General features: G+C 38.4%; 2 protein-coding genes across 5 annotated transcripts; both read left to right on the plus strand.

Annotated features, from left to right (window-relative positions):
• Nucleotides 1–1860: 1860 nt before the first annotated feature.
• LOC145489729 (homeobox protein unc-4 homolog) lies at nt 1861–7997 on the plus strand. 2 transcript variants are annotated; one of them, XM_081468762.1, is made up of 3 exons: nt 2143–2453; nt 5644–5801; nt 6350–7997. In XM_081468762.1, the coding sequence occupies exons 1-3, from the start codon at nt 2228–2230 to the stop codon at nt 6518–6520; spliced, it is 555 nt and encodes a 184-aa protein (XP_081324888.1). In that variant the 5' UTR covers nt 2143–2227; the 3' UTR covers nt 6521–7997. The 2 variants fall into 2 exon arrangements, with proteins under 2 accessions (XP_081324887.1, XP_081324888.1); XM_081468761.1 differs by having other exon boundaries at nt 1861–2453; nt 5644–6434.
• Nucleotides 7998–12691: 4694 nt separating this feature from the next.
• LOC145489728 (uncharacterized) lies at nt 12692–25965 on the plus strand. 3 transcript variants are annotated; one of them, XM_081468759.1, is made up of 4 exons: nt 12692–13066; nt 18707–18821; nt 21138–21295; nt 23535–25965. In XM_081468759.1, exons 2-4 carry the CDS (start codon nt 18758–18760, stop codon nt 24246–24248), a joined length of 936 nt encoding a protein of 311 aa, XP_081324885.1. In that variant the 5' UTR covers nt 12692–13066; nt 18707–18757; the 3' UTR covers nt 24249–25965. The 3 variants fall into 3 exon arrangements, with proteins under 3 accessions (XP_081324885.1, XP_081324886.1, XP_081324884.1); XM_081468760.1 differs by lacking the exon at nt 12692–13066 and adding an exon at nt 15708–15717; XM_081468758.1 differs by lacking the exons at nt 12692–13066; nt 18707–18821 and adding an exon at nt 20287–20974.

Genomic DNA, 25965 nt, shown 5'->3' on the forward strand with positions numbered 1-25965 from the left:
TCAGTCAGTTATGGTCTCTCTGAGTTCGGTTGAGTCTACGCGAAACTTGGTGAAATGTTAATAAAAGTCACTGAATTAACTTAAACTTCTCCAAGGATAAAAAATAAGGTTTGTTTTACAATTCTGTTTGTAGCGAGCAAATTGGGACATCTTTATCAAATTTTAATATCTTCACTCAGTTCTACTACCTCTACTAAGTAAGTTAATCCGTTTTCGGAGTTTTGAAAGGCCAATCAGTCTGGTTTTAGTGGGTTTTTTTCGAAGCCGTATTTTTCGCTTAACAATGATATTTCAGTTTTAGCGCCGGTTTGAAAGAAAATTGCATCGCATATTTAAGGAGCAACTGGTCGTATATATTTACATTACAAGGAGAAAATTTAGTTCTCTTATTAGCAAATAAACCCAAACGAAAATAAGAAAACAAATGAAGCTGTTAAAGCGAATGAAAGAAGTAATCAGACTTGCGTAGGTTGGTTTCAAAAGATGCCTTTGTTTGGTATGTTAATGCTACCGAAATCAAACTCTGATCAGTCTTCAAAATAGAGTAATAATTTGTTGGTTGTTTGCTGAAGCAATGGAAATCCTTCTATAATGAGCTGAAGTTCATACGAGCTATCAGTTACCAAATTGCTTTCATTTATGGTGCTAGCGTGTTCGTTAAAAGCCCTTTAGTTTTCAGCGAGTTTAGGAGGCAATTGGGCTTCACATAAAGGATCAGTTTCGAGTGGCTTGGCTCAGATTTCGGCGACGAGTGCGGATTAAAGTGATTTTGAATAGTGTGTTTATTGCAACCTGTTCTTTTGTTTTGCTTGACAGACTTGACAGATAACGTGGAATAACTAAGAAAATATTGTTGTTACCCGTGGAGCAAGTCGACTGTTGTGGACTTTTGAGAGATTCAGTGAAGAGGAACTGATAAAAACCCATCAAATGCTGCGCTACGAGCCGATGGCTGTGGAACTCAGACTATCAATTAAGTGAATTCTGGAACAATTTTCAACTTGGCTGTTGACCATCCTCAACAAACACACGAGGCAAGGGGATAAAAATATACATTTACTGTGTCCCTCATTTTACGTGATCCTCAACAACCTCCTTCAGTGTCACCGAAGAGGTATTAACTTGTTCAAGTTAGAGGTATAAATTTTGAGAACGTTGAAATTCAAAAAGAACCCTTTTTTTTTTTTTACAAAGACTCCAAGTTTTATATGGAGACGTGAATGAAGATTTTCTCGAGAAGACAAAGACAGCGCCACGAGACAGGTCTTTTCAAAAAGGTGTGACTTTGGAGAGTATTCTTTGAGAATTAAAATTTGATGAGCTGTATGTAAAAGATCAGCTTGATGAAACATTAATAAACCCTGCCTTGCAAAATCACCATTATTCACTTCGCTTGAGTGCCGAGATTTGTTTGCAAAAGGAAAAATAAATCCTTCTTTGCTTTCGTCTGAGAAAAGACGGAAAAGATGTAATTGGAAGAGTGAACCTTTCAGAAAATCGTCCTTTGAAATTGCGCGTTCTATTTTACGGCAATGCCGATAAAATTCATCACCTTTTGTAAAGAGATTTATGCCGAACAGCTTGGAACAATTTAGATCCAATATTTTAAAAATCTCTGCTTTTTATCTTCCAAAATGAAGTAACTAATGTTACACTGTTAGAAATATTGTGTTGGCAAATACAATTTGTTACCTGTAAATTAGAATGCACAAAGATTTATGGACAAACGGTGACGGCTAAAAACCCGCATTAGGTAATATTTCAGTGTACAGGAACAGAGATTTCAACAAGTCACGACAGAAAATTCTGAAAAAAATAACACTTGTTTACTGCTGTGGAATATTTCATATTGTCGGGGTGTTGTGTAGTTTCAGTAATATATTGAAGAATTCCACTTTGCTTCGAAGCTTTAGCTTTTAACAAAAGAGCAACTTCTAAGAAGCCAATGAAATGCGGCGGCTTTTCTTGGTCTTACTACCATGGCAACACAATGTTAGGTTCTGCAGCTCTCGAAATTATTTTTTGTCTCTTGACAAAAGGAAGAAATGAGTCCTTTGACACGCCTTGTCGGTATTGGCTGGCGGGTGTCTTTCACACCAGTCTCAATCAAGAGCTGCGGGCATTCAACACACAATTGGACAGCTTTGCAAACGCGTCCTCTATATTTGTAGCGAATTTACCAGTTAATTTAGTTTTGAGCAACGAACCTCGAACGCAACAACACGACATGGACCTGGTTCGACATCAATACGTTTACCCGCATCATCATCCGTATCGCCTGGGAGGTATGAGATATGGAGCCGTATCACCTTATCAAGTGGTGACCATCCCCCGTTGCACCTGCGAGTGTTACTGCGAGAGGAATCGAGTGCAGTTTGTCGAAGGTGAATCTAGGAACTTGTCGGACCCCGCTAGAGAAGGACGAGGCAGGGATATGGATGACCTTAAAAACGGTATGGTCAGTTTCAAGCTACGTTGTACTATAACTGAGTTTCTTTCCTTTACATTATCAGCGAATAAGCAATATAAATGTTTACCAAGTTCTCACTGAGAAGTTCTAAACGAGCCTTTTTGCGGGTTTTAAACATCCGGTTTTATCAAAACACGGTATTTAACACGATTTAAACGATGATTACTGCAATTAGTAGGTTCATTTTCGGCCGGTCCAATATCGCTGATCTGGCTTTGTGTGATTTTGTGACTGAGAAACGGCAATGAATTCAACTGAAGAACCGGTCCAAAATGGCAGTCTTCGCCTGATGAAATTTTGACTAAAACATTGAACAACACTGAATATTTGCGTCCTTGATTTACTCAAGGAGTGGCTGCATTGAGTCAAAATATAGGTTTTTCGTGAAGAAACTTACTGTCAAAGCTTGCATTGCTAAGTTTCTTTAGGGCTCGAATAAATCCAGAACTAACTTTCATTAGAGAAAATTCAAGTACCTAATTGTCTTCAAAGCACAAAAACAGTTGCCTTCTGTTGCAGAGGTTAATCTTTTCCACTTCGATATGGTTTTGTTTCGGAAATGTTTCGATTTCAATGAACAATAGTTCGGTAGCTTTAATAATGAACTTTGATTTCTGATCTCACTTAAGTACTTTTGTGATCTCTCTTTTCCGGCTGATAAGAGGCTAATTTCAGATAAATTTAATCGAAAATTATTCCTCTTTTCTACCACTAATGCAAGAAGAGATTTACGCACTGATATCAAAATTTGAATCGTATATTGGTTTTCCAGCACGCCTACGGCAAATGGGCAGACGTCCCGATATTTCACTAATAGTAAATGTTTTGTTATACATTTCATAGTACAATCCTTCGTGGGCCATGAAACTTTATATCTTGGCATCGTAGTAACTCTCCTTTTTTTTTTAAATAAATAATTTTGTTTCTAATAATAAATGCTTATTAACGTATGCAGAATCGTTACAACTTAAAATATACAACATTTTCAAACACTTTCGTTCATAGATTGACTTTATTTCGCCCTTCACCCCCATAAAACTTCAACTTTCAAGCAGTTCTTTTGTGTTGTAAACCAACTGACTTTGTCACTTCTTCGTCAGTTCTATTTCGCTGTTTTTCAAACAGGAGCGTCAAAACTGATCGACTTGAATCAAACGCAGTAAATGTTTTTGACAATGGCCCGGCAAAAGCATCAATTAATTTACGGTATTCGTTTGAAATTCATTTACTAGCTGGCACGCCAGAGAAAAAGGAGCGATCGAATGAAGCAGAAATATCAAGGAAGTCCTTTATTTGATATGAATCTCTTCCAATATGTCACTCTTTTACGGATCGATTTTGACATAAAATTCAAGGTAATTAACTTCCGATCGATACTTTGGTTGGACGATCTTTGTGCAGCTGTCAGCTTATGAAAACAGAAAACCCGCGCCCAACGATCACCCTTGTTTTGAAGAATACACAAAAGCAAGTTTTTATATCAACCTTGATTCAAAAATTCACACCATCCAAGTATTTCTTAATTGCTTCATTAACGCTATAAATGCAGCCTTCGGGCGGTAAAGATATTTCCCTTACGAGAAATTTGCGTCTAGGTATTATAATTGTAATGATCTACGCAAATTGGTCATTTAAAGCGAGGAGGTAACACTTAACCGAATAGTTGCGCTCAAAGGATTCTAGTTTTATAATAATATTCTTCTGATAAATCGTTATTCAGTTTTTCTCTTTCAATGTTGCGGTTTTCTGGCATAATACATATTTTTGAAAGCGAAATGAAAAAAAAAAAAAAAAAAAAAAAAACCCTGGCAAAGTGTAAAGCCATGCTATCCGAAGGCCAATCAATTTAATTTCGGATAAAATTCGAGATGATACCGAAAGTGTTTTTTTTTATTATTATCATTAAATTATCATTTATTTAACCGATTTTCAACTATTCATTTTAGTTTCTTCATATTTTAACTATAAATTTGTTTTTCTCTGTGATACGCATTTATTTAGGATGCATAAAGCAATATTATTTTTAGTGAAATATTTGATGTCAATCACGTTTTCGGCCAACCAAAGAATCCCACTTTTATTTGCCTTTCTCCATTTCATCCGGACAGTTTATTTCAGAGCTATGAAGACGCAAAAAGAAAGAAAGAAAGGACAGATTGAATGCTTGTTTGATTCTCTGGCTGTTTTACTAATCATTTTAAATCGTCTAATTAAATACAAGAAGACCTAGATGTATTTCTAATAATTGGCGATTTTTCCCTGTGCGCGGTTCAATAAATGAACAAAGGCTATAGTCTCGATCTTGATTGATTCCACTGTGAAATATTCTATGTCATAATTTTATCGTGGCATGTCCAGAGACTGTGTTTTACCACCTTGAATACAGTATTAACACATACGTACAGGTGACCGCGGATTTAGCTATTCTGTTGACCTGTGTAAACTAGAGATGTCCAAAGATGCAAATAACGCCGCTTGCTAGTTAAACAGCGCCTCTGGGAGGGACTTCTTTATGTGAATTGGGTTCACAAACAACTTGCACCACTTGATTGACAGCTTACACGGTCGGTACCGTTGATCTCTCTTAGACCTTTCCTGATATGCTGTTAAGTGAAGTGTTGGCCAAGCTATCAAGGGTCCGGATATGTTGGAGTAGCGATAATGATGAAATTAAAACCAGAAATCAAAACCAAATCTCAGTTATGTCTCGAGTTCCGCCGTTAACTTGAATTTAAAGCTAACAAGTGAAGCATTATTGCCAGACAGTTTGCCACAATAAATCGCAAACTGCATTTAACCCAAGTCCTCCAATGTCTTTTCAAAAATGTCATAGAAACAAATTTGAATCTCTGGACTCTTGGGCTCAGCATTCATCGAAAGCTCTGCTCAGTAGCTTTCATTTAAATGGTGACACACTTAAAAGTTATGACCACCTTATACACATGTTCACATGTTCCATATAGTGCTACCAGTTTTCATTTTTTGTGGTCACACAGTGAGATTGCAACCTCAGGAAGAAAACACGAGTGGTAGTGAAAAGATTAAATCCATTTATTTTAGATCCCATCTTAACCCTCGCTTTACTATATTGTTATAAGTCAACGCACTTCTCATTTTCTCTTCAACAAATTCATATGCGCTCCACTTATTTGTACCGTTTCAATTTTTTGCAGACTTTTGCCACGACAAAACAGGCAGGAGAAACCGAACCACTTACAAAAGATGGCAGATCGATGAACTTGAAAGGGCGTTCTCTATTAATCCATACCCGACCAGTGTATATAAGAAGACTCTTGCACTAAGGCTGGGTCTTAGGGACTCGCGAGTTCAGGTGATAAACTTTCACATATTTCAATTGAGGAGTCGAAGGAAGGGTTTCATTGCCAAAAACGAGCTTTTCACATGCCAAATGGGGTTGAATTCTACTCTAAGGAAACAATACGGTAACAACGTCAAAATACTTCTCAATAGCTTACACTCGGGTTTCATACATGGACTCAAAAGTTACAACCAACTTGCACCACATGAAAGTACTGCTCAATAGTTTTTATTTGAATGGTCACACAAGAAAGTCCCTTCCACAGATTAAGATGATAAAACCGCCTCGGCAGCCAGCATATAAATAAACTGTACCATTAAAAATACTGCGCAATAGCTTTCGTTTGAATGTTCAGAAGGATTTCAACATCAATGGACAACGGTCTTAAAGACTAAGACCACGTTGATTGCTAGGTATATGGTTGAACTCACTTTGGGGTGAAACAGGTCAATATACTTCAATGTTAATGTTTAAACCTAGAAATTAAGATGGTCTTACAGATACACAAAGTTTTAAGATTTTTTTTAAACTGATCTAAACTGATCTGACCGCTCTTTCAGGTTTGGTTTCAAAACCGTCGAGCAAAAGCAAAACGGGAAAGGCATGGCTCGACTGAATGTTACCCCAACGATACAGAGGCTGAACTCACGGAAGAGGAGCAGTCAGCCGACACAGAACATCCGGTTGATGTTGAAGAAAACAAAGAACTCGAACAAGTAGATGTCGATTGAGTCTGTGGTTCTCTTTTACTGCATCTAAGACCAGGCTGAACTAGGTTTGAATCGAAGTGAATTTGTTATATCTTCGATTTAACAATACTGGGGCTTTGTCCTGTTTCAGAGAGTGAAGAATATTTCTACTGAAACAAATAAAAGTGGAGGAACTAGATGAGAACCCTCCTGGAGACGGTTAAAAATCTGCCACATTGCATCAATCTTGGCTTTATGAATAGTTCACAGACTTCTCATAGTGCTAATTTGTCAGCTACTAATAATAATACAACCAGATCATGATGAACGTGTTATGTATAGGAGGTCTGTATATGGGAGAATCTTGACCTCGGTCGTGAGTACAGACCGAACGCAGCGAGGTGTGAACATACGACCGAGGTCAAGATTCTCCCATACAGACCGACTAAGCTCGGTTAATAAGATCTTTATTATATGGCAACAAGAAAAATTTAATTCGTTTTATGTAACTGGTTTGTACTAACTGACACTTTGCTTGTGTTCAGCAATGAGCTGAATCTAATTCCGCCAAACTTCGCTCGTCCTGTTTACTTTTTTTTTCTCATCAGGCTTTTTGGGACTTCCATAAATAAATATTGTTTGAAGAAAATAGCCAATATTTTTGTATTTTAGTTTGCGACTTTTTTGCCGCAAAACATTACCGGTCTAGATGCCGATCTAGATGGGGAAATCTAGACCGCTTTCAATATCCATTTCAGCCAATCAAATTCCTGAATTCGGTTGTTCCCAGTCCTTGTGAGACACAGTCGTATAATAAAAGTTCTTTGTGCTTGATTGATGAACGTCATACTCATACTCACTCTGATTGGCTGAAGCATACGTCACACACGCGTTTCTTGAGCCCTTCATTCAGGTTGATTGATGAACGTCATACTCATACTCACTCTGATTGGCTAGAGCATACGTCACACACGCGTTTCTTGAGCTCTTCATTCAGGGCGCTACCTTCTTCCGCCCTGCTGGTACATTAGTGCAAACAGTTTTGATTTGGACAACGCATAATTACTGACTTATTATTTTAAACTCTTTTGCATTTCATCTTTCTTCTCAAGTAGATTTACAAGCTCAGAGCACTCTTCCTAAGATCATGTGAAAGCAGTGTGTGTTTTCTTTTAATTTATCAGCGTTTTTCGACCGCGTTATTTATAGTACTGAAAAATGTAAGAAATAGGATTTGAGGCCTAGATGTATCATACTGTAAATAGAAATAAAGTATAACTGAACACATGCACATCTTTTGATGTCTCTTTTACTTGAAGAAAAATTCGCAACCAACCAATCAGAATTTCTATTGCTGTCACTTTACTGTCAAGGAAAGACCCTTTTTCTCGTCGTGTCCGCCATCTTGGAACTGAGAACGAGGCTGCGAAAGTAAGTTTTCCCGCCAAACACAAGTGTGCTAAGCCACGTGCGTCTCTAGGCCCGCGGGAAACCCGCGTCACTTTTCGCAGCTGTCTGAACAAATCATCCTCGATAGAATTAAAAAACCAATAACATTCGACGCTCTTCTCGCTAAATTCACCGCTGGAGGAAAGAAGTATAGCATTAAATGGTAAGCTTACAAAATTTATAATATAAAGCAGTTCAATTCAAGCTTAAATTATAAGCAGCTGATTTAGACTTACTGCTTTTATTGATCGACAAGAAACACATGTCTATACATTTCGTCTTGCGGAGAGCCTTGTTCGGCAATACGAAATTAAAGTCAGTAATAAGTCTACAGTGAATTTAGTTACGATAAATACTTAATTGACCTAATAGTGAAGTTTTGGGGTGCTTTAGCCACATATCAGTCTGTTTTTTCCTCGCCATACAGATTTCGACTCGACTGTAATTCACGAAAGGGCGAACCAACCGCGACCAAACTTGAATAATTTGTCGCAGAAGCCGAACGAGCAAACGACAGTTTTGCGATTAGGTATGCTTTATGATAAAATTTACATAAAGTAGTCTATTTACATGATCTAATTCTTTGAAAGCCGAACGCACGAGTGAAATTGTGGTGTCATTTCCAATGCGGAGCTTGCAAGTGAACTAGCCATTTCAATGTTTTTTTCATAAATTTCCATCGATACCATTTGGTAGAATATGGTTTTCAGTCAAGACTCGTGTTCTACTGTGATATCGATAACCAGCTGCAGGTCGTCAAATAATTCTTAGTCCTGTCTACTTGAATCAGTTGTTCTTAAAAGGTAAATACGTCAAGGACCTTTTTCATTTAGTTAACGCAGAAGTTTGCTTTGGTAGTGTGACAACAACAACAACAACAACAACAACAACAACAACAATACCAACGGCAACAAATTGTCCATAGGCTAGCAGTTCTTTAGTGCAGCGCTTAAATTTCTCCGGTTTCAGAAGCTAGCTTTAAATGACGTATTAGAGTTTTGCCACTACCTTCTGAGTGGGATACATTGCTGCCAATGGCGGATTTAGGAGAGAGGCCTCACTCTTAATAAACAACAACAACAACAATACCAACGGCAACAAATTGTCCATAGGTTAGCAGTTCTTTAGTGCAGCGCTTAAATTTCTCCGGTTTCAGAAGCTAGCTTTAAATGATATGACGTATTAGAGTTTTGCCGCTACCTTCTGAGTGGGATACATTGCTGCCACTGGCGGATTTAGGAGAGAGGCCTCACCCTTAATGTTTTAAAATATTGGACTAAATGGCCAACCCCCCCTTCCCTATTCAACCGAGAAACCTTAACTACCCCTCCCTACCGCACCTTTATATTTTCACAATAATCCATTTACTGTATACTGTATATTCGAGGAATTTCGGTGTGCTTACTGAGTTAAGAGAAACATGTGTGTTACGAAAAATTGTCTAAGTCTAGTCCTAGAACAATCTAGAACCTGAAGTCATTCAGCCGTGACCAATTTGTATAAGAACATTCCAGAACATTCTAATCCTTATGTAATTACTCAGATTAGAAACCGTGTCCGACTACTTAATTTAGCTTGTAATAGAAGTTTCTAGAACTTTGAGCCTCGTGTATATTAGAGCGAGAGTTTCTTCTGTAAGAGAAATTGATTCAAATTTGATGAAGCTTAGTGCTGTAAATTCGTGAAGTTATCTTACGGAAATAAATTAGTTTGTTGCTGTTACCGGCGATCCTGAGTTCTGTCTGGAAACAACCCTGCTCTACAACGATACTCGTAACAATGTGCTTATGTTTGAAGAAAGATGTTAAAGTACAGCCTAGGAGGTTTGTATTAATTCGCTCAAACTTCTACGAGTCTTGTTAGTACACCTACAAAATGATTTCCATTTTCTTTACAAAAGTTCCTATCAAGAACTTTTTCTGCCTCGGGGTTTTGCGTCAATCTGAGAGCGCATTTCTATTAGACTGTTTTTATTAACCTTGTAGTGAAAAAGTCCGGCCCTATCCCCCACTTGGGGGCAAGGAACTAAGATTAAGAAGTGAAAAAGTACTGTGCGCCACCTAAGAATGGAATAAAACCATTATGAATCCGGTTCCTCAATTACTGGTATCTCACGCCAGGCTACCGCACCTCCTGACGATACCCTTACAACCATGGTAACCAGTCTCGATATCTGAGTGCGTGCAGGCTCTACAAGCAACTGATTAGTAGATTTCAACCGTTTTACTTACTGGTATACATTTGGTGATGTTAGACTCCAGATCTCATGTTACCATTACCAAAATAGTACATTCAAAATTGTATATCTCCCAAATGTGACCACGCCGTTGACCTCTTCAGAAGACGATGCCTTTGAAGTTGTTGCGAAATGTAAATAGTTGTTGTTGTACCCCTGACCTGTACAACTACACCGCAGAGTTCTACCCCACCAAGAGAATTTCATTATCTTCACTGCACTGCACGGAGGACAAAACATTGACAAGACAACCAGTCATGGGGTCTGTGTAATTCATTAATCTCCAACACAGACGTTTTTTTTAGGTAGACTACAACAAAACAAAGATAAATCTCTTAGTGTGCATTTAAAGTGATGAAACACGGGGTGATTAAAATTTAATATGTTATTTCAAAGAGCAATTAATGGCATGGGGGAGAAATTGAACGAACGAAACAAGGAACACTGAATCTCTGTTGTCAATTTACTCATTAAAGTTTGGATCCTCAAAAACGAATATTGAAATAAAACAAGACTGTTCAGTGCAATCATGTTGAAAGACTTGGAATGTGAAAAGACAATGTTGGATTCTTTATTTAGAAGAAAGTTCTGGTTTTGCATACATGCCCCCGGCGAGAGTCACTATGTTGGAAATATTTGATCCGCAGATCAAGAATGAATGTGGGTCACCCAGTTCTCAGTCCTGTCAGGCCCATTCTAAAATGATAAGTCAACCTCTCCATATCCATGACGGAAATTCCTTTTCTTCGTGGAGATCAGTGCATTTCCCTTCTTTAGGGAAATTCTTCTTGCCGGCTTGAGCACAGAAAAGTTAATTGGGAAGGAAGATGAATGCCGGTCGCATTAACTGCCGGGGAACAGGTGGATGCGTTCGAGAGGGTGCAAAGTGTTTCTAATTCACTCTGTAACCTTAATATTGCACCAAGTGTTCTAAAAATAACCAAACATGTAAATTATACGGGTCTATAAGGAATAAAGTACTTTTGTAGTTTGGTCAGGAGTTATTCCGAAAACGATGAAATATGCCATGAAGGAATCGAAAAAATATCATTTTTCAGTTCATGATTAGAGGCCATACCGGTTTTCTCCATTTCTCTGAATTGTCTAAAAATAGCAGTATACTGTTTTTGGACAAACAAGCAAGAGTTGCTCAATTGACCCTGCTTCAGAGTGGAACGGGTAGACATAACAAGAAGATTATTCGATGGACAGACAGATACTATACATTTGTTATAAATAATAGTCTGAAACGCACTGATCCGAGTGACAATAGGCTCTATGAGGCAGTATACTTCTTAATGATTCAAGTCCTTTTAGTGACATTGACAGTGATGTAACCTACAATATTGGTCAATAGTTCCTTCCGTACTGAATAATGGAAAGGTACGTTTCAGACGCAGAATCGTTGAGTTACATTCTGTCCATCGTTGGTGATGCCGGCCCACTATACGTCCGGTATCACATTTTTTGCTGGAGAACTTTGAATTAAGTGATTTCAAACCGAAAAGCGTTAAATGATTTACACTGTTGCTGTGCTACATGTACCAGACAAAAATATATCCAGAAGATTAAACCGAAAAGGCTTTAAATGATTTGTACTGCCACCAGACATGGGTATTCACGGGATTAAATAGCTAACTAAGAAACCGTTCGGTGAAATGTTTGCTGAAAGCTATAGGCTGACATAAATTGGATCTACTCTTGTTGGCAAGTTTTAATCACGCCATAAACCTCTTTGCACCTCTTTTTAAAAACTCTTGAGATTCCTTCTTTGTTTTGCACCACAATCTGCAAATCAGCTCGAACCGGATGACCTATAATTTCTGGCTGTTTCGAATTTAAGGATTGACTTTTAAAATGCCGATGGAGCACCGTGCATTTTGGCCCGGCATGTGGCCATTGAGTTAATAGACGAGATTAATACCATTCTTTGCATATTAAACCGATGAAAACTTAAGTCAATTAATGGCGTTCCCAGCTGATCAACACTACTGAATCAATCGAATTAGGATATCACGTTACGTGCCCGAAGTCAAAACGGGGTCATCAAACGACATTTAGCGCGATGGAGTTGAAAATATTCCACGGCGTCATTGCAATTTGTGAATCAGTAACACCCTGCAAGTCAATCATCGCTTTTGAGTGCGATTCTACACTTTTTAGAAGGTTCGATGAATAAAGTTTTTAATTATCTCGTCGGATTTTCACCTTTCTGACCCTTCATTCCCACTAAATTGACGCAGCTGTACATTTCATACCCCATATAAAATGTACAGCGCAAGAAAGAAAATATCAAACAGACAAACAGACACGGACCACCACAGGTCACCATTTTAGACCGTTGTGTCATGAAATAACTTTGGGCATAGGCTCTCCATTGGTTTGAACTTCTTTGAGATGTTCAAGGTGACGTTATGTACAAGTCATTATACTTTAAAAACATGGCAAGAGCTTAACGGTATTTTCTTCATAAAAAGAGATCTCTCATATGTTGCAAATTAAAGCGGTATATTAATACTTTAGAAAGTTCCCGATGTCTGAGAATGATTGTTTAGCACGTGCTATTAAACCAGTGGAAGGAAACAGCGAGAAAATCATACAATACCAGCTAAATTGATATTTACAATCTTGTTCTTTCCTAGAACGGTTTCAATCTCCCGGAGATCCAAACGTAAACGCCATAATAAAACTTGGTATGGCGTTTAAGTTTGGATCTCCGGGAGAATGAGGTTTTCAATGCAAACTGAACTAGGACACGACACTTTCCTGTGCTTTAGAAGACCTTGGAGCCGCATGCCGTGAAAACTTCACACATTTAAAAACGGCTTGAAAATCAGTTACCACGAGCTACTGCAAATCTAAGCGAAACTGAACTAAGTCTCTCTGAGATCAGAATGTAAACGGTAAGTAGACAATTAAGATTGAATATTTACCATACCTTGGTATATAGTGTAGAAATTTGAGCAAGAAGTCTGTAAAAGGATAGACCTATGAAGGCGTATTTGTCTGGTGAAACCCCAATCTGTTTACCATAATGAAGTGCAAAACAAACATTTCGTGTGATCGAGGTTTGCACTTGATTTATTCTGAACATAGTTAATTTCTTAAAAGAACATTTTTAAAAAAAAAGGAAAAAGAGAAATATATATTTAATGTCGCGAACGTCTGCGATCCGGCAGTTGATTCTTGGTTAAAATTAGTTGAAAGTAATAATCCCTTTATTAGATTCCAATTGATCAGGAAATAGTGTTGACAGTTGTTTGTCGACTGCAAATTCTCGCTAATCAGTTCAGACAGGTCTCGTTTCCTAAAGTTTCAGCAAATCATTTTGAACTGCAGTTTTTCGGGGGCATTAATCTTTCTCTTTTCAGCCTTTTTCAGTATCATCCTTAACGCTGTCATGTTGAACATTTAGGTCATCGAAAAACAACATCAATTTATCACTTATTTGGACACACGTAAAAACGCCCTTTGTTCAATTGGATGAAACAACTGATGTCAACGATTTTCTGTGACCTCGCTATAGTTAGCTAGCCTCGCGGGCACAATTTCAGTCAAGACGACTTTGGTACGCGCAATCCATGGGTCCTGTATGACAAATATGCGTTGAATTATGCACGAACAATTATTAACAATTACCTTGTGCCTTTGAACGGAAATACGGACATTCACAGACCGAGAAAACTAGTTGAAAACAAGAAAGCTAGAGTAAATTCGTTTTCCTTTGATTTTAAGATTAATCTAAAGACCAGGTTCTGAAAACAAAACAGTTTTTTTTTGTACTTTGTTAAAACCTATTTGATTAAAAACTGAGGGTAACTGAGGGGCTCAAAAAAGTCTAGAATATCACTGGGAAATTGACCTCTCGATGATGGCTTGATTATTTCCAGCGGGTTCGACACACATATATTGCCAAATGTAAGATATCTTTCCTGGCTTAAAGATGGAGATGCTGTCAGTTTCACTTGCTTGTATTCTTGTATTTTACAACGAATGAAGCCGTTAAAATCATAAAGTAAGTTCATCACTCTCCTTTTATGCCTCAGAATGTTTGTTTCACATTTTGCAATTAATTTTGTGTTTTCGACTGTGTTAGATCTTTTCACAAATACACGCCACAAGGGCAGAGGCCGTCAGACTTATCTAAATCATAGATCATTTCTAAGATTGCTCCTGACATAACTGATCCTATATTGTATTGCGGTAGCACGCAAGCCACACCTTTATAAGTTGAGCATGTCTTGAGATGGTTTTTCGCGATTCAATTACACGAACGGATTTCAATTATTTAACTCTGACTGCGAAAAAGTTTTATATTATGACCACAGAGTGGTTTACTTAACAAATTGTTTTAAAATTGTTCCCGTCTCCAATTCGAAATCAGGGACCTCTGCTGAATGGTCAACTAAAGTAATGTTTTAACAAATCATTTAGTTGTCCGAAGGCTCGAAATTGTTGCCCAAACTGTGATTGAAAATCCCACGATATGAGCAAGGGCATTTAAAAGAATAGTGGTTTTGATCATCCGAACATTCGAAAGTGTAAAGTTTAGGTCAAGATCGGCAAGTAGACACATTTAACAAACTGATCCATTTGTGAGACGTGTCTGCATTTTATCACAAGGGCTCGTTGATAGGGTGCACCCCCACACTAGCTAGTTTTTCCCGGTCAGTGCAAATTTTCAGGCATTTCCTTTCCTTTGTAGTTTACAATTTCGTTACTGTTTACCGTAAAAGCTCGATTTGAATCGGTGTTGATGTCTGTCGTGTACCAACCATGGCTAATTTCGCCCGTGAGATGAAACATTCAGTGTACATGACCTCAGGACAGACCAATGTAGTAATTTCAGTCACTGACTCCATTGCAGTATATTAAAGGTTGGTTTACCACATAATTATTAGCGATTGCTTAAACTGTATATGATTTCTAGATTTCGAGACGTTTATTTTGCACACTAAAGCCGCAGACTAAAGCTCCTAAACTGTAGTTGATTCTACGATCAAGGCTGAACCGGTTTTCAAATTTCTTTGCAACTGTGAGTTCGTCATTCCCAACAATGATTTTCAAATCGGCCTTTAGGGTCGCATTTTACAAACTTAAACTCATTGCATCGATCCTTTCTCTCTGCAGTTAAAACATGATAAAGTACTCTTCTGTCGGATAAATCTGTTTAGGGGCGCACTTTACAAACTTAAACACATTGCATTGATTCTTTTTCTCTGCAATTTAAAACAGGATAAGGTACTCTTCTGTCGGATAAATCTGTTTTAGGCGCCAAGTAGGAATCACGATGTCACGAGTTAGTCATGCCCATGATCACATCTATTTCATTTCCGAATCTAGGATGCCAATCGCTAAGAGATCAAGTAGACTTTCTAAATCTCAGTTGACATTGTAATTTCGGACTTCTATCTATGATTCAAGGGTCATGATGATGTGAAAGCCAGCTGGTGTCGAGTCTTTTTGTCAGTTCCAGTTATATAACTATTCGAAGATCATTAAGTTATCTTGACCTGAGTACTTGGACGACGAAAACTTGGACTATCTGGTTTGGGTGAGTTGTTATTTATTAGATTCTTTTATTAGTTTTCTGCCTTTTAATACATGAGCCATAACGAAACCATACCAGTCGTAAAAAATCTGGGGCTGTTTCTACATGGATCTACATACAGTCTATATCTGTATTCCGTAGTACAGTCTGAGCTAAACTTCTAACGTCTTGTGTTACATGCGCATCGAACCATTTAGCAGAAGTGTACCAGAGGATTTTATTTAATAAACCTTGTACCGCGGTATATTGATTTCAAATTGCTCCTAATAGATAATTATAAGCATAAAAAAAAAAAAAACAATAAGGTCAAGTTAAGGAGGGACATAAGCACGGCTCTTCGCGTACTTTTTTCCCCGAACAAGATAGTCCCATAATAGTGTTCTCGAGATCCGACATCTACATGTAAACTGGCTGAGTTCAGCTGATCCGGCGATCTGATAAAAGTTATTCAACAAGCTATAAATCAGTCATCCTTTTGTTTGAAGCTTGGATAAATTCATGCTTGAAACAATGAGAGAATCACATCGCCAGATAAAAGATATTAATTAATATGATCTAGAATCTTTTTTTTCCTAACGGAATACTTGCCTCTAACTTGTTTGGCAGTAAGGGAGACGAAGTGCTCTCCCGATCCTTCGTTTTCATATCATCTCGAGTATTTCATCATGATGTTGTGAGGTATTGTGCAAAAACGTCATCTGACTTCTAGTCAAAATCCCAACGTCTTTATAATCTTTAAACGTACGTCTATGCACGTTTATGACCATCTGAATATTATGAACGTTACTTATACTACATAACCTTTGATAACATTTCTCATACTTAAAATCATTTCTATTTCAATGAGTGCAAGAGATGGTCTCTCGATGAGTCATTACATATAGTACAAGGTTATGTAATGACTCATAAGCATGAGTCATAACGTATAGTACAAGGTCTTCGCTCGTCTTCAGTTTATGCCACCTAGCACTCAAAGATTGAATAGAAAGACCCACGCAATCTCTGTGGAAATTCAACATGACTGAGAGAAAAATCGGTCTTCCTTCTAGGCCTTGAATTAATTGTCAAGGCGCTATAGCTGCAATAAATTAAAGGGGCTCTACTCATGTCGGGGTAAAGCATAATTCGTGCAGGAGCATTGTAAAAGATTAACCTATTCGTGGGCCTCCATTGAAGTGGCATTAAATGAAATAACTGTTGAGATTTTAAATGATAGAGGAGCTTACTGCACAACACTGAATTGACCTTTGTTCTAAGCCCTCACTAACTTCGTAACTGAGGAAGAACAGGCCAATGCAATTCACTTGGAGCTGCTATAATTGTGTGCAAACGGAAGAATCTTAGTCGAAAGCATAAAAACCTATCCTAAATTTAGTGAGGGCAAAAAGCTTGCAAAAAAATATATATAATTTCCAGCGCAAAGAAATGGGTCGTAATTTGATATTCATATGATAATGATTTAATAATTTTCTCGGTAATTGCTGAATTAGTTTACTTAGGTAATATACAATAGATTCTTTAAAATTTTCTGTATTGACTAATTAATCCTGAAGTCTTAAACGAGCCGAGCGATAAATTCTGCCCATGTTGGTAAATTATACTGTTCTATCCCATGATCCTGGCAGTATTATGCATATCATGAGGTCATTTGCTCGACACGAAAGTTTATTCTAATGTTAGAGAGTTAAGTCCAGGCAACTGCTACGTGAAATAACTTACTAAAGGCGATGGCGTCCTAGTGGTATTATGCACACAGATTATTTTCTCGACAAGAAAAAGTTAGAGTAAGTCTGGGCAACTGCTACGTCGAATAACTCACTATGTGCACTGACGTCCTAGTAATTTTATGCACATAGGTCAATGTCTGGACAAGAACGTAAATTCTAACGTTAGAGAGTCATCTGGGCAACTCAGCTAGGTGAAAAAGCTTACTACGTAAGTTGACCATATAAACAAACAGTGTGACTTGGGAGGTTTTTGATGTTATTCCTTTGCAGCTACAGTAACTAATAAATACACACACGGGCATACTATTTTCTTGAGCATGGTGAGAAATGTTCAGGACTGAATGCTTAGCAACTGAACCGGTATTAGTATTTTGGTATTTTGAGAGTGAGATTTAGGATAAAGATGTCTGTCGATCGTTTGATAGAAAAAACTTATAGTATTATATTATCTTAAACAGAACATCCTCTCAATCTTTACGAACAGACAACTACGGCGCCAGCCATTCTGTAGGGTTTTGCTTTACATAAGAGCGTTCAGGGAGGAAAATCCCCATAGAGTTTACACTACTTCCATACTCTGTGTGTTCATGCTTCTGAAATCATCCTGAGCGGGTGCTTAATTAGCATACCCCGGAATACAGTACGTCAGTCTGAAGTAGTCTCAGTGTTCTCGAATTTCTTCTAGTACATCGATTTACTCCAGTGCCGATAACTCAGAAAATTATACCCCGAGTTCATAACATCGGGCAAGTCTCAGAGCCAGAATTATATCATAGTTTATAGGGGGGGAATCGTTATGAAAGCAGAAAAAGTTCTTTGTTGCATGCTTTTGTTAACTTTTTTGGCCTTGACCCGCGGCGTGCTCAAAACACAGTAGCTGATTACTTCTGAATGAGGAACTAACCAAGAGACTACTTTCGATATATTAAAATTCAGCTTGGCAGTGAGGCTTAGAGGACACAAACAAAGGAACCTGAATCACCATGTTTATTCATTTCTTTAGTTTGAGTCCTCTAAGGCTCACTATGAAGCTGAATTTTAATATATCAAAAGTGGCCTATTGGAACGTTTTGGTTACATAATTCATGCGCATGGTGTATGACTGGCCGCAAAACAAAAGATTGTGCACAGTCGTGGACCTTCCTGCATACTTGCCATCTTTGTTTGTTCATTTGATGTTTGGCGGGCTTCACAACCATTCCTCTCTGTTAACTATGGTTATATTTACTAAATCAATCCTTTCAAACAATTCATTGTTTTTGCAGAACTGAAAACACTCTAACACGAGGCAACATCTACCGATCAAGAAGCCACTGATGGGCTCACAACCGTCGTGTATGGTTCAACCCAACGTATTCCTACACAGCGGAAATGCATCTCGTAAGGAAATGACATCTATCGCTAACCAAAAGTTGAGATTATCAACAAATAATTTTTTGTATTATCATTATCTTTTTTTTTTTTACACTTTGTTACTTACACTTACACTTACACTTACTTAAAATACGACATTACAAACTGAAATACTTAATTACTGCATGCATTGGGTTCATTAAGTATGTAAGATTGCACAAGAACACATTAATTTACTAGCACGTTACCAAATGCTTGGTCAGAGGGTAGAAGCAGATAAAAATAGGTCAGACTTTGTTAGCTGGGTAGCCTGCGTAGGAAGCATTTTCACATTTGGACATGACAAAAATTGAAAAAAGTGGAAAAAGGCGCGGCCATTGATCTGTGCACAAATTCTCAGCTTTATTCGAACAGGAACGCTTCCTACGAAGGCTTTTAGGTGGAGTAAATCCTTCACAAGAAGAAGTGGACACAAAATATTATTAAGCCTTCTTCAAATACTAAAACACACGCTCCCACAGTACACGGCTAAAACCCGAGACGGGCCATGACACAGAAAGTACATCCAGTCTCATCAAGCACAAAGTACATTGTTAATCAGTAGTAACCATGTTCATCTTTCCACCTTGGTCATCTTTCCTTAAGCTTGACAAGCTTTTCTTCTTCATTCTCTTTAAGTCCTTTATTGTCTCATTCAGATGTCTCACAGGCATAACCTACCAGCTTGATCTCAGGTTTTCCAGGCATGGTTAGAAAAGAGGAGGAAAGAGATTATAAAAAGAAACAAAATATTTGGTGGATAGTTGAAAGTTTTAATATGAACAGAAATCCCCGCAGGCCCGCAGGGAAGAATCTTTCAAGAGTCGAGATTTGCAAGTCAGACAATCTGTCTTAATTGAATTTCCTGGTATCAAACTGGATGATCTGCTGTTATTCTCGCTGACAATAATAAACCAATCCAGGCGACTTGCAGAACGTTCGAACTCTCGATTGAATTCCGCTTCTCCCAATTCCACCTCAGTTTCAGGAGAAGCGCGATGCAAAGACTGATGGGCTGGAATTTTAGAGAAAACCTTTTCGAAGGCCCTCAGAAAGCGTAAATTAAATCATATTGTCAGACAGAGCGACAGCAGGGCGTGTGGTCTTAGGTTTTAAATCTCTCAGATCCAAGAAGCGATAGGGAAAATATTCTAGCAATTTAATTGTGAAAGTGAGTGCTAAATCCAGATGCGCACAGCGATTTCTAAGTCACAGACATGCTTCTGGGCACGGCAACATAAGTCGAGAGCTGTAAGTGTTACCCTTGAAAAAGAGCTTGCATTTCGCGTTTATACTATCATCGCAGATGAATAGTGGATAAGACCTTGATTTATTGCCGCTTTTAAAATAGAACAAGTAATAAGCAGCGACATCAACTCCCAAATCCCTGTAATGAAACTTTATCAAATGTACCCATAACAGCTATTTGTTAGGGTTCGATATCAAGATTGGTAATAGCACTGAAAAGCGCTTACTGTCTAATCTCTCTTTACCAATCTGCGCAGTGGTAATCATACACTACCAAATTGTTTACACAACAGCTAAGCGTGTAGTATAAACAACCCGAATCGCAAACAATTACCAATTAGCCCGCCAAGTAGACAATCGTGCAAAAGTGCGGCTCCGGCCGCCCATGTGTCGAGTGATCTTTGTGGCGTCGGGACATGAGCTTATCAGCTCTAATTACTTTTGGCGTAATTAGATAATTGGACAGCTGACTTGACGGCTTGTTAGTCATCTCTGCCTGCCTTGCCTGCCAGTGGCCATGGTCTTATGTTTCTGTTAACAACTAGCATTGCTGTCCTAACGAGGCGCCTAAAGCTTCGGCGCGTAATCAATCCTTCCCTTCTGACGGAAACGAACGCGCGCGTTTTTATAAAGCGCACCTCGGGAGTGTTACCTCACTCATTTTGGCGCCGGCTTCCACGGGAGCAAGACAGGGATTATGAATTTTCATCCTGCAACGTTTAATCTCATGTTGTCTGAAGGCGAATCCTATGCGCACGCAGCTGGTGGAAATGTTCGCTACTCGTGCGCGACAAACGCTGGAGCAGATGCAAATTTATTCCAATACCCAGTCACTCTTGGTAGCCTAGCAGACTTGAGTTCCGACTCCGAAGTTGAAATAATCGAAGCCATAGGTATGCATATTTTGAAAATACCTTTGTTTGTAAAGTCGCGCGTCTCGCACTACATGACTGTCCATACGCGCTCTCGCGGCCTCCTAGCATATCGGTGAACAAAGTTAACGGATAAATCTCTTTCTGTTCCTTTTTTTTGCTTCGATGCGATGCCATCCTGTAGAAATTCCTATCTTACCCAAGAAGCGAAGAAGCAGGACGAATTTCGACGCTTGGCAACTCGGCGAGCTTGAGAAGGTCTTCAGGAGAACACAGTATCCAGACGTATTCACGAGAGAAGCACTCGCCCTGAAGCTGGACTTACTCGAGTCAAGAGTTCAGGTGAGGAGAAAACAAATGTCGCTAAAATATTCAAGCCACATTACTTGTGGCCCTTGTGTTATTGCTGGCCGGGCATATTGTTATTGTGTTTGCAGTCTTAGTTGTGGCTTCGCCAGCACAAGAACTTCAGAGCTCCATCAGATTTCCACCTTAATTTTCGTCCGTATTAGAATATCGGTACTTTTTCGTTTAGTAGTCGGGTTATGATGAGCTGTACAGATCTTTGGCTAGCATTTGGTTTGAAAACAAAGTTCGCACAATACAATTTGTAACAGATGCCGGACCGATAATTCTCTTAACACGTTTCGCAAGTTACCTCAGTTATTTTTCACACTAGTCAACTGAACGATGAACAGACTCTTGAGCTTAGTGCAAAACTCTAAGACTTTCTTGGCCTAGAAACGCTCCTTTTTCTCAAAACAATACCCGGAATCGGCATTTCTCTTACCTTTCATTCTTTCTCAGTTCGTAATAGTCGGATAAGTCAAGCATTAGAAAGTTTTAGAACAGAAGGTTGATTTATGGTTGGGAACGAAGAGGACACCCAACTGAGATGGTTCCTGTCGTGTTCCTCGATTTACACACCTAATTGAATTTAGCCAGTTGTTACCAACCACTTTTTGTCAATAGGCGATTAAATAATTCCTCTATTTGGCCATCTAAAGACAGTGTTCTACCACAGTTGCACGCCATGTTTCCGCCCAGAGCTTGCAGTAGAGTTTAAAATAAGCAGTGGAAGCCATTTTGTGATAGCGTTTCTGTTATCGCACAGAGCTCGTAATGGCGAAAATTTTACTGGCGACTCCAAGTCGCCAACAGCTTCCGTTTTGCGCGTCCGAGACACGGCTTCGTGCAGAGATTTCGTCTCGTTTTCCTTGAAATTTCAAGGCATAAACTTAAAAAACTAGTGCGAAAGGAAAGCAACGCAGCTACTAAATCGAGAAAACACTTTGCTGTAGATTCGAAGATGTGGTTTTATTTGTTCGTTAGTTGAGGGTGTGAGATTTAGCAGCATACGTGTCTGAGATGGATGAGAATTTAAACCAGTTCCCACCTTGCCAGCTAATCAATAAATAAATTGTCTGTCGGGTTTCAAACTGTTTAAATTGTGCGAAGAATTTCTGAAGTTTGGTTTTGTGAAGTGCTTTTTGGTTTTAAAGGAATGTTTTTGGGGCGCGCTGGTTTAGAATCCGGCGTTTCGTTCATCTCCTTTAACGCCTTTAAACGGTGTTAAAACCTTCATTGTTAAGCACTCTTTAGAAGCTCTAATTGACTAAGAAACCACAGTTCTCCGATGATTAATGCTGCTGCCGATCTTCAAATATTTCTCGACCGTCCAACGCTGTAAGCATGCAAACAAATTGTAGTTAATGGCTTAGCCATTCACCTTTAAACAACAGCACTTCACACGCAAAACATAACAAAGTTGTGAGTGTGATATAATTTGCTTTATAGTAGGCCATGGTGGGAAACATTTTCCCTGCAAATGGCTCCTCTGATGGGAATTACTTCCTCAGTTTAACCTCGAAGGTTTTTGCTTGTCAAAGCATAATAAATTACTGTGAGTAGGGTCACGATTGATTAATGTGCTGTAGAAAGAGGAAGCCGTTACTTTTATCTCCTCGAGCGCATGTTAAGATTCTTGGTCTTATGTTTTTGCACATGGCCACATTTTTTGGCAGAAGTGGCTTAAGTTGAATACGATTAAGTTTGCTACCAAAAAAATGCTTAGAGTTTGGTTTGTACAATTGGATGTGTAAACACGTTTGAAGCGATGAAAACGTCGAGTTTTGTTTACATACGTTGTAAAGTTATATGGTCTCGTGGGTTAGATTAGAGACAAGAGTAGTAGATTTAAATTCTCGCAAAAATGATTTATATTTGAGCTGTCTTAAAATTTAATAAATGAAGAATGTGTCCATTGTTGTTTGCTGTAACTGGTTTAGTTTTTGTCTTCGTGTGGCATTGTGTTTGCTTCTGCACTAAAATGGGTTCTCCCTTGAAAATTTCAGTTCTGGTTTCAAAACAAACTTATGCGTCCCGTGGGTTAGATTAGAAACTAGGGTAGTATATTTAAATCCTCACAGAAATGATTTAGGATTTAGTTGTCTTAAAATTAAGTAAATTAAGATTGAAAAATATGTCCAGTGTTGTTGCTTGCCGTGATTGGTTTAGTTTTTGTCTTCGCTTTGCATTGTGTGCTTTTGCACTAAAATGGGTTCTGCCTTGAACATTTCAGGTCTGGTTTCAAAACAGGAGAGCAAAACTGCGAAGAGAAGAGAAAACCAAAGCGAGACCTGGCAGGAGAGAGAAGAGTGAGGTTGAAAAATCAGCTGTGACGTTGAAAATTCTCGAAGTGTTCGACAGGGAGTTGACTTCAGGGAACAATTCCGAGGAAACTGAACCTCTCTCTCCACGGAGTGTGGAGAACAATGCACAGCCATCGCTCTCATCGCACTCTTTCAGCATCGAGAGCATCCTGTCACGAAAAGACCCTCCACATCCACAAACTGAAAAACACACCACTGTTTCCCAGAATATCGGCAAAAGCTTTCGAATCGAACAACTCATCGACGCGACTAAAGCAATGCAAGATAGAGTGACTGACAAGAAGGGTTCTTCTACTGGTCAAGTGAAGCCTGCATCTGTCACGACTTCTTTAACAAACACTAATTTAAATAAAGCAGCCAACGCTAAAGGGAGAGAAATAGAGAAAAAGAAAGTCCAGGGTGACGCCACAAACATTTGCGCTGAAAAAGCCACAGTGCTGGCACCATTTTATGTTCCTATGGCAAGACATTGTGGTTCATATCAGAAGTTACCCGAAAGATACGTCCACGCAGAAAATGTGTCACCTTACAATGCTGAAATGTTTGAAAACTTTCGTAGCTCCAGTATTTTACGATTGAGAACGAAAGCAGAGGAACATCTGAAGCAACTTCGAGTTTCTTAGGTTAGCTGACTTCTCAAGAAAAGAAAATAGAGTTCCTCAATGGAATTCAACGTGTGACATAAATGTCATGAATATTTTGTTATGTTTCTGAAATGTCCCGCTTTCTTACAATCCCAGTATTTAAATACACTTTGTCAAGTACGCATGCTAGTTCACATTTTCATATACAACAACCTGAAGTCTTTATACAGTCCAGTGCAAGTTTTACAAGTAATCTAGAATCTCGTTCCTCCTGCAAACTCGTCTTTACAGGATATCTATTTCTTTTAATTCAGTTTTCGTCATGAAAAATTCATTATTTATTCATTGTTGTTTTATGCTGCGATTTTCACTGAATCGATCCTGTAGTTTATTTGATCCAATTATGCCACATTCTTCTTTTTCTGCTCAACTCGTATCTATCTATACAGATGGTATTCTTCTGACATTTGATAACTGCAAGTGATAAATTATCGTATTTCGTGACTTGGTACTTGTCAATAACTGTCTCGTTAGGGACTGCTAAATACCGATAGATGATAGTACATTGTTAAGATACTAAATCTCTCCACGTTTTGTAACCAACCCTCTGCTGTAGTCCTAAAGATTTAGAATTCTTCTTAAAACGTAAACTGCGGAACCAAAACACATTTCTTATATAAAAAAAAAAAAAAAATTAACCTAGACATAATTGTAACGGATACTTTACCGTCTTTGAGATATTTTCAAGAAGCATTTAAAGATAAACCAGCTTTGTTATTTCGCTTTGGCTTATTTATTATTTTTACGACGGCTTTCTCTGCTGATTAGAAAAGGATTTTACTTCATTTGCGTTTCCTCTTCAACATCAAACAAGGCACTCTGTTCTGACAATGAAATGCATGCACGCAAATCGAATATACTTGTGGCTTTCCCCTAAATTCATTAAAAAAGATGATAAAAAGCATTGAAAGATATGTGTTGCTAAGAAAGGCGACCTTTCTTTATTTACAAAAAAAATGATCGCCTTTACTCATCGGTTTGTGTATCTCATAACACCACCATGGCCACAAGAGTTTATCAGAAACCGCAACTTTATTCTTGCATTCACAGTGAAAAAAGCTCGGGATACAAGCTAATCCTTACAATGGTCCGTCTGTTGGATGACATGGTTTGGCTTACATCCAGATCTGCAGATTAACAGATTTACAAGTCGCGATTAATGTTTTAATAACGATATTTCTCGAACGAACCTCTGGCGGAATAAAATTAACTTAATCACAATAAACCGATTAAACGTCGAAAAAAATCGGGGTTGATTTGAAAGCCAAAAAAATCTCAAGGAAGTGAAATCAAAATCAGTTCAAAATATACGAAACCAGGAAATTATTAACAAAGGAAACATCGAGTGGAAATTAGGTTAATCGTGGTTTCATCTACGCCACACCCTGACTTCTGGTATATTGAAGATCTTATCAACAGTTTAAACACCGCAAATGTTTGTCTTTGTTCATTCCCTCGTTAACGAAGACTAATTTGAAAAACGAAGAAGCCCAAGTATTCAGAGAACGCCAGATTCGCCTGAAGTGATTAGAGATAACGGCCTTGGCAGCCATATATCAAAATTCTTTGTAGGTTTCAGTGCTTCGTACTCAAAACGACGAACTGTGTTGGACCAATAAACGCCGGCGAAAGAATTAATTCTTTCATAACATTTTACTGGTACTACCTTTCTTTCAATGGCTGAAGCAATTTATTG

The sequence above is a fragment of the Orbicella franksi genome, chromosome 6, assembly GCF_964199315.1.
Source record: "Orbicella franksi chromosome 6, jaOrbFran1.1, whole genome shotgun sequence".
NCBI classification, from domain to species: domain Eukaryota; kingdom Metazoa; phylum Cnidaria; class Anthozoa; order Scleractinia; family Merulinidae; genus Orbicella; species Orbicella franksi.

Bases quoted from the DNA above. Each gene is read 5' to 3' on its own strand.
- LOC145489728 (XM_081468758.1), top strand. From the start codon at position 20,779: ATGAATTTTCATCCTGCAACGTTTAATCTCATGTTGTCTGAAGGCGAA. The intron at 20,975-21,137 runs GTATGCATATTT...GCCATCCTGTAG, and splicing joins TGAAATAATCGAAGCCATAG to AAATTCCTATCTTACCCAAG. The intron at 21,296-23,534 runs GTGAGGAGAAAA...TGAACATTTCAG, and splicing joins TACTCGAGTCAAGAGTTCAG to GTCTGGTTTCAAAACAGGAG.
- LOC145489729 (XM_081468761.1), top strand. From the start codon at position 1,946: ATGAAATGCGGCGGCTTTTCTTGGTCTTACTACCATGGCAACACAATG. The intron at 2,454-5,643 runs GTATGGTCAGTT...AATTTTTTGCAG, and splicing joins TATGGATGACCTTAAAAACG to ACTTTTGCCACGACAAAACA.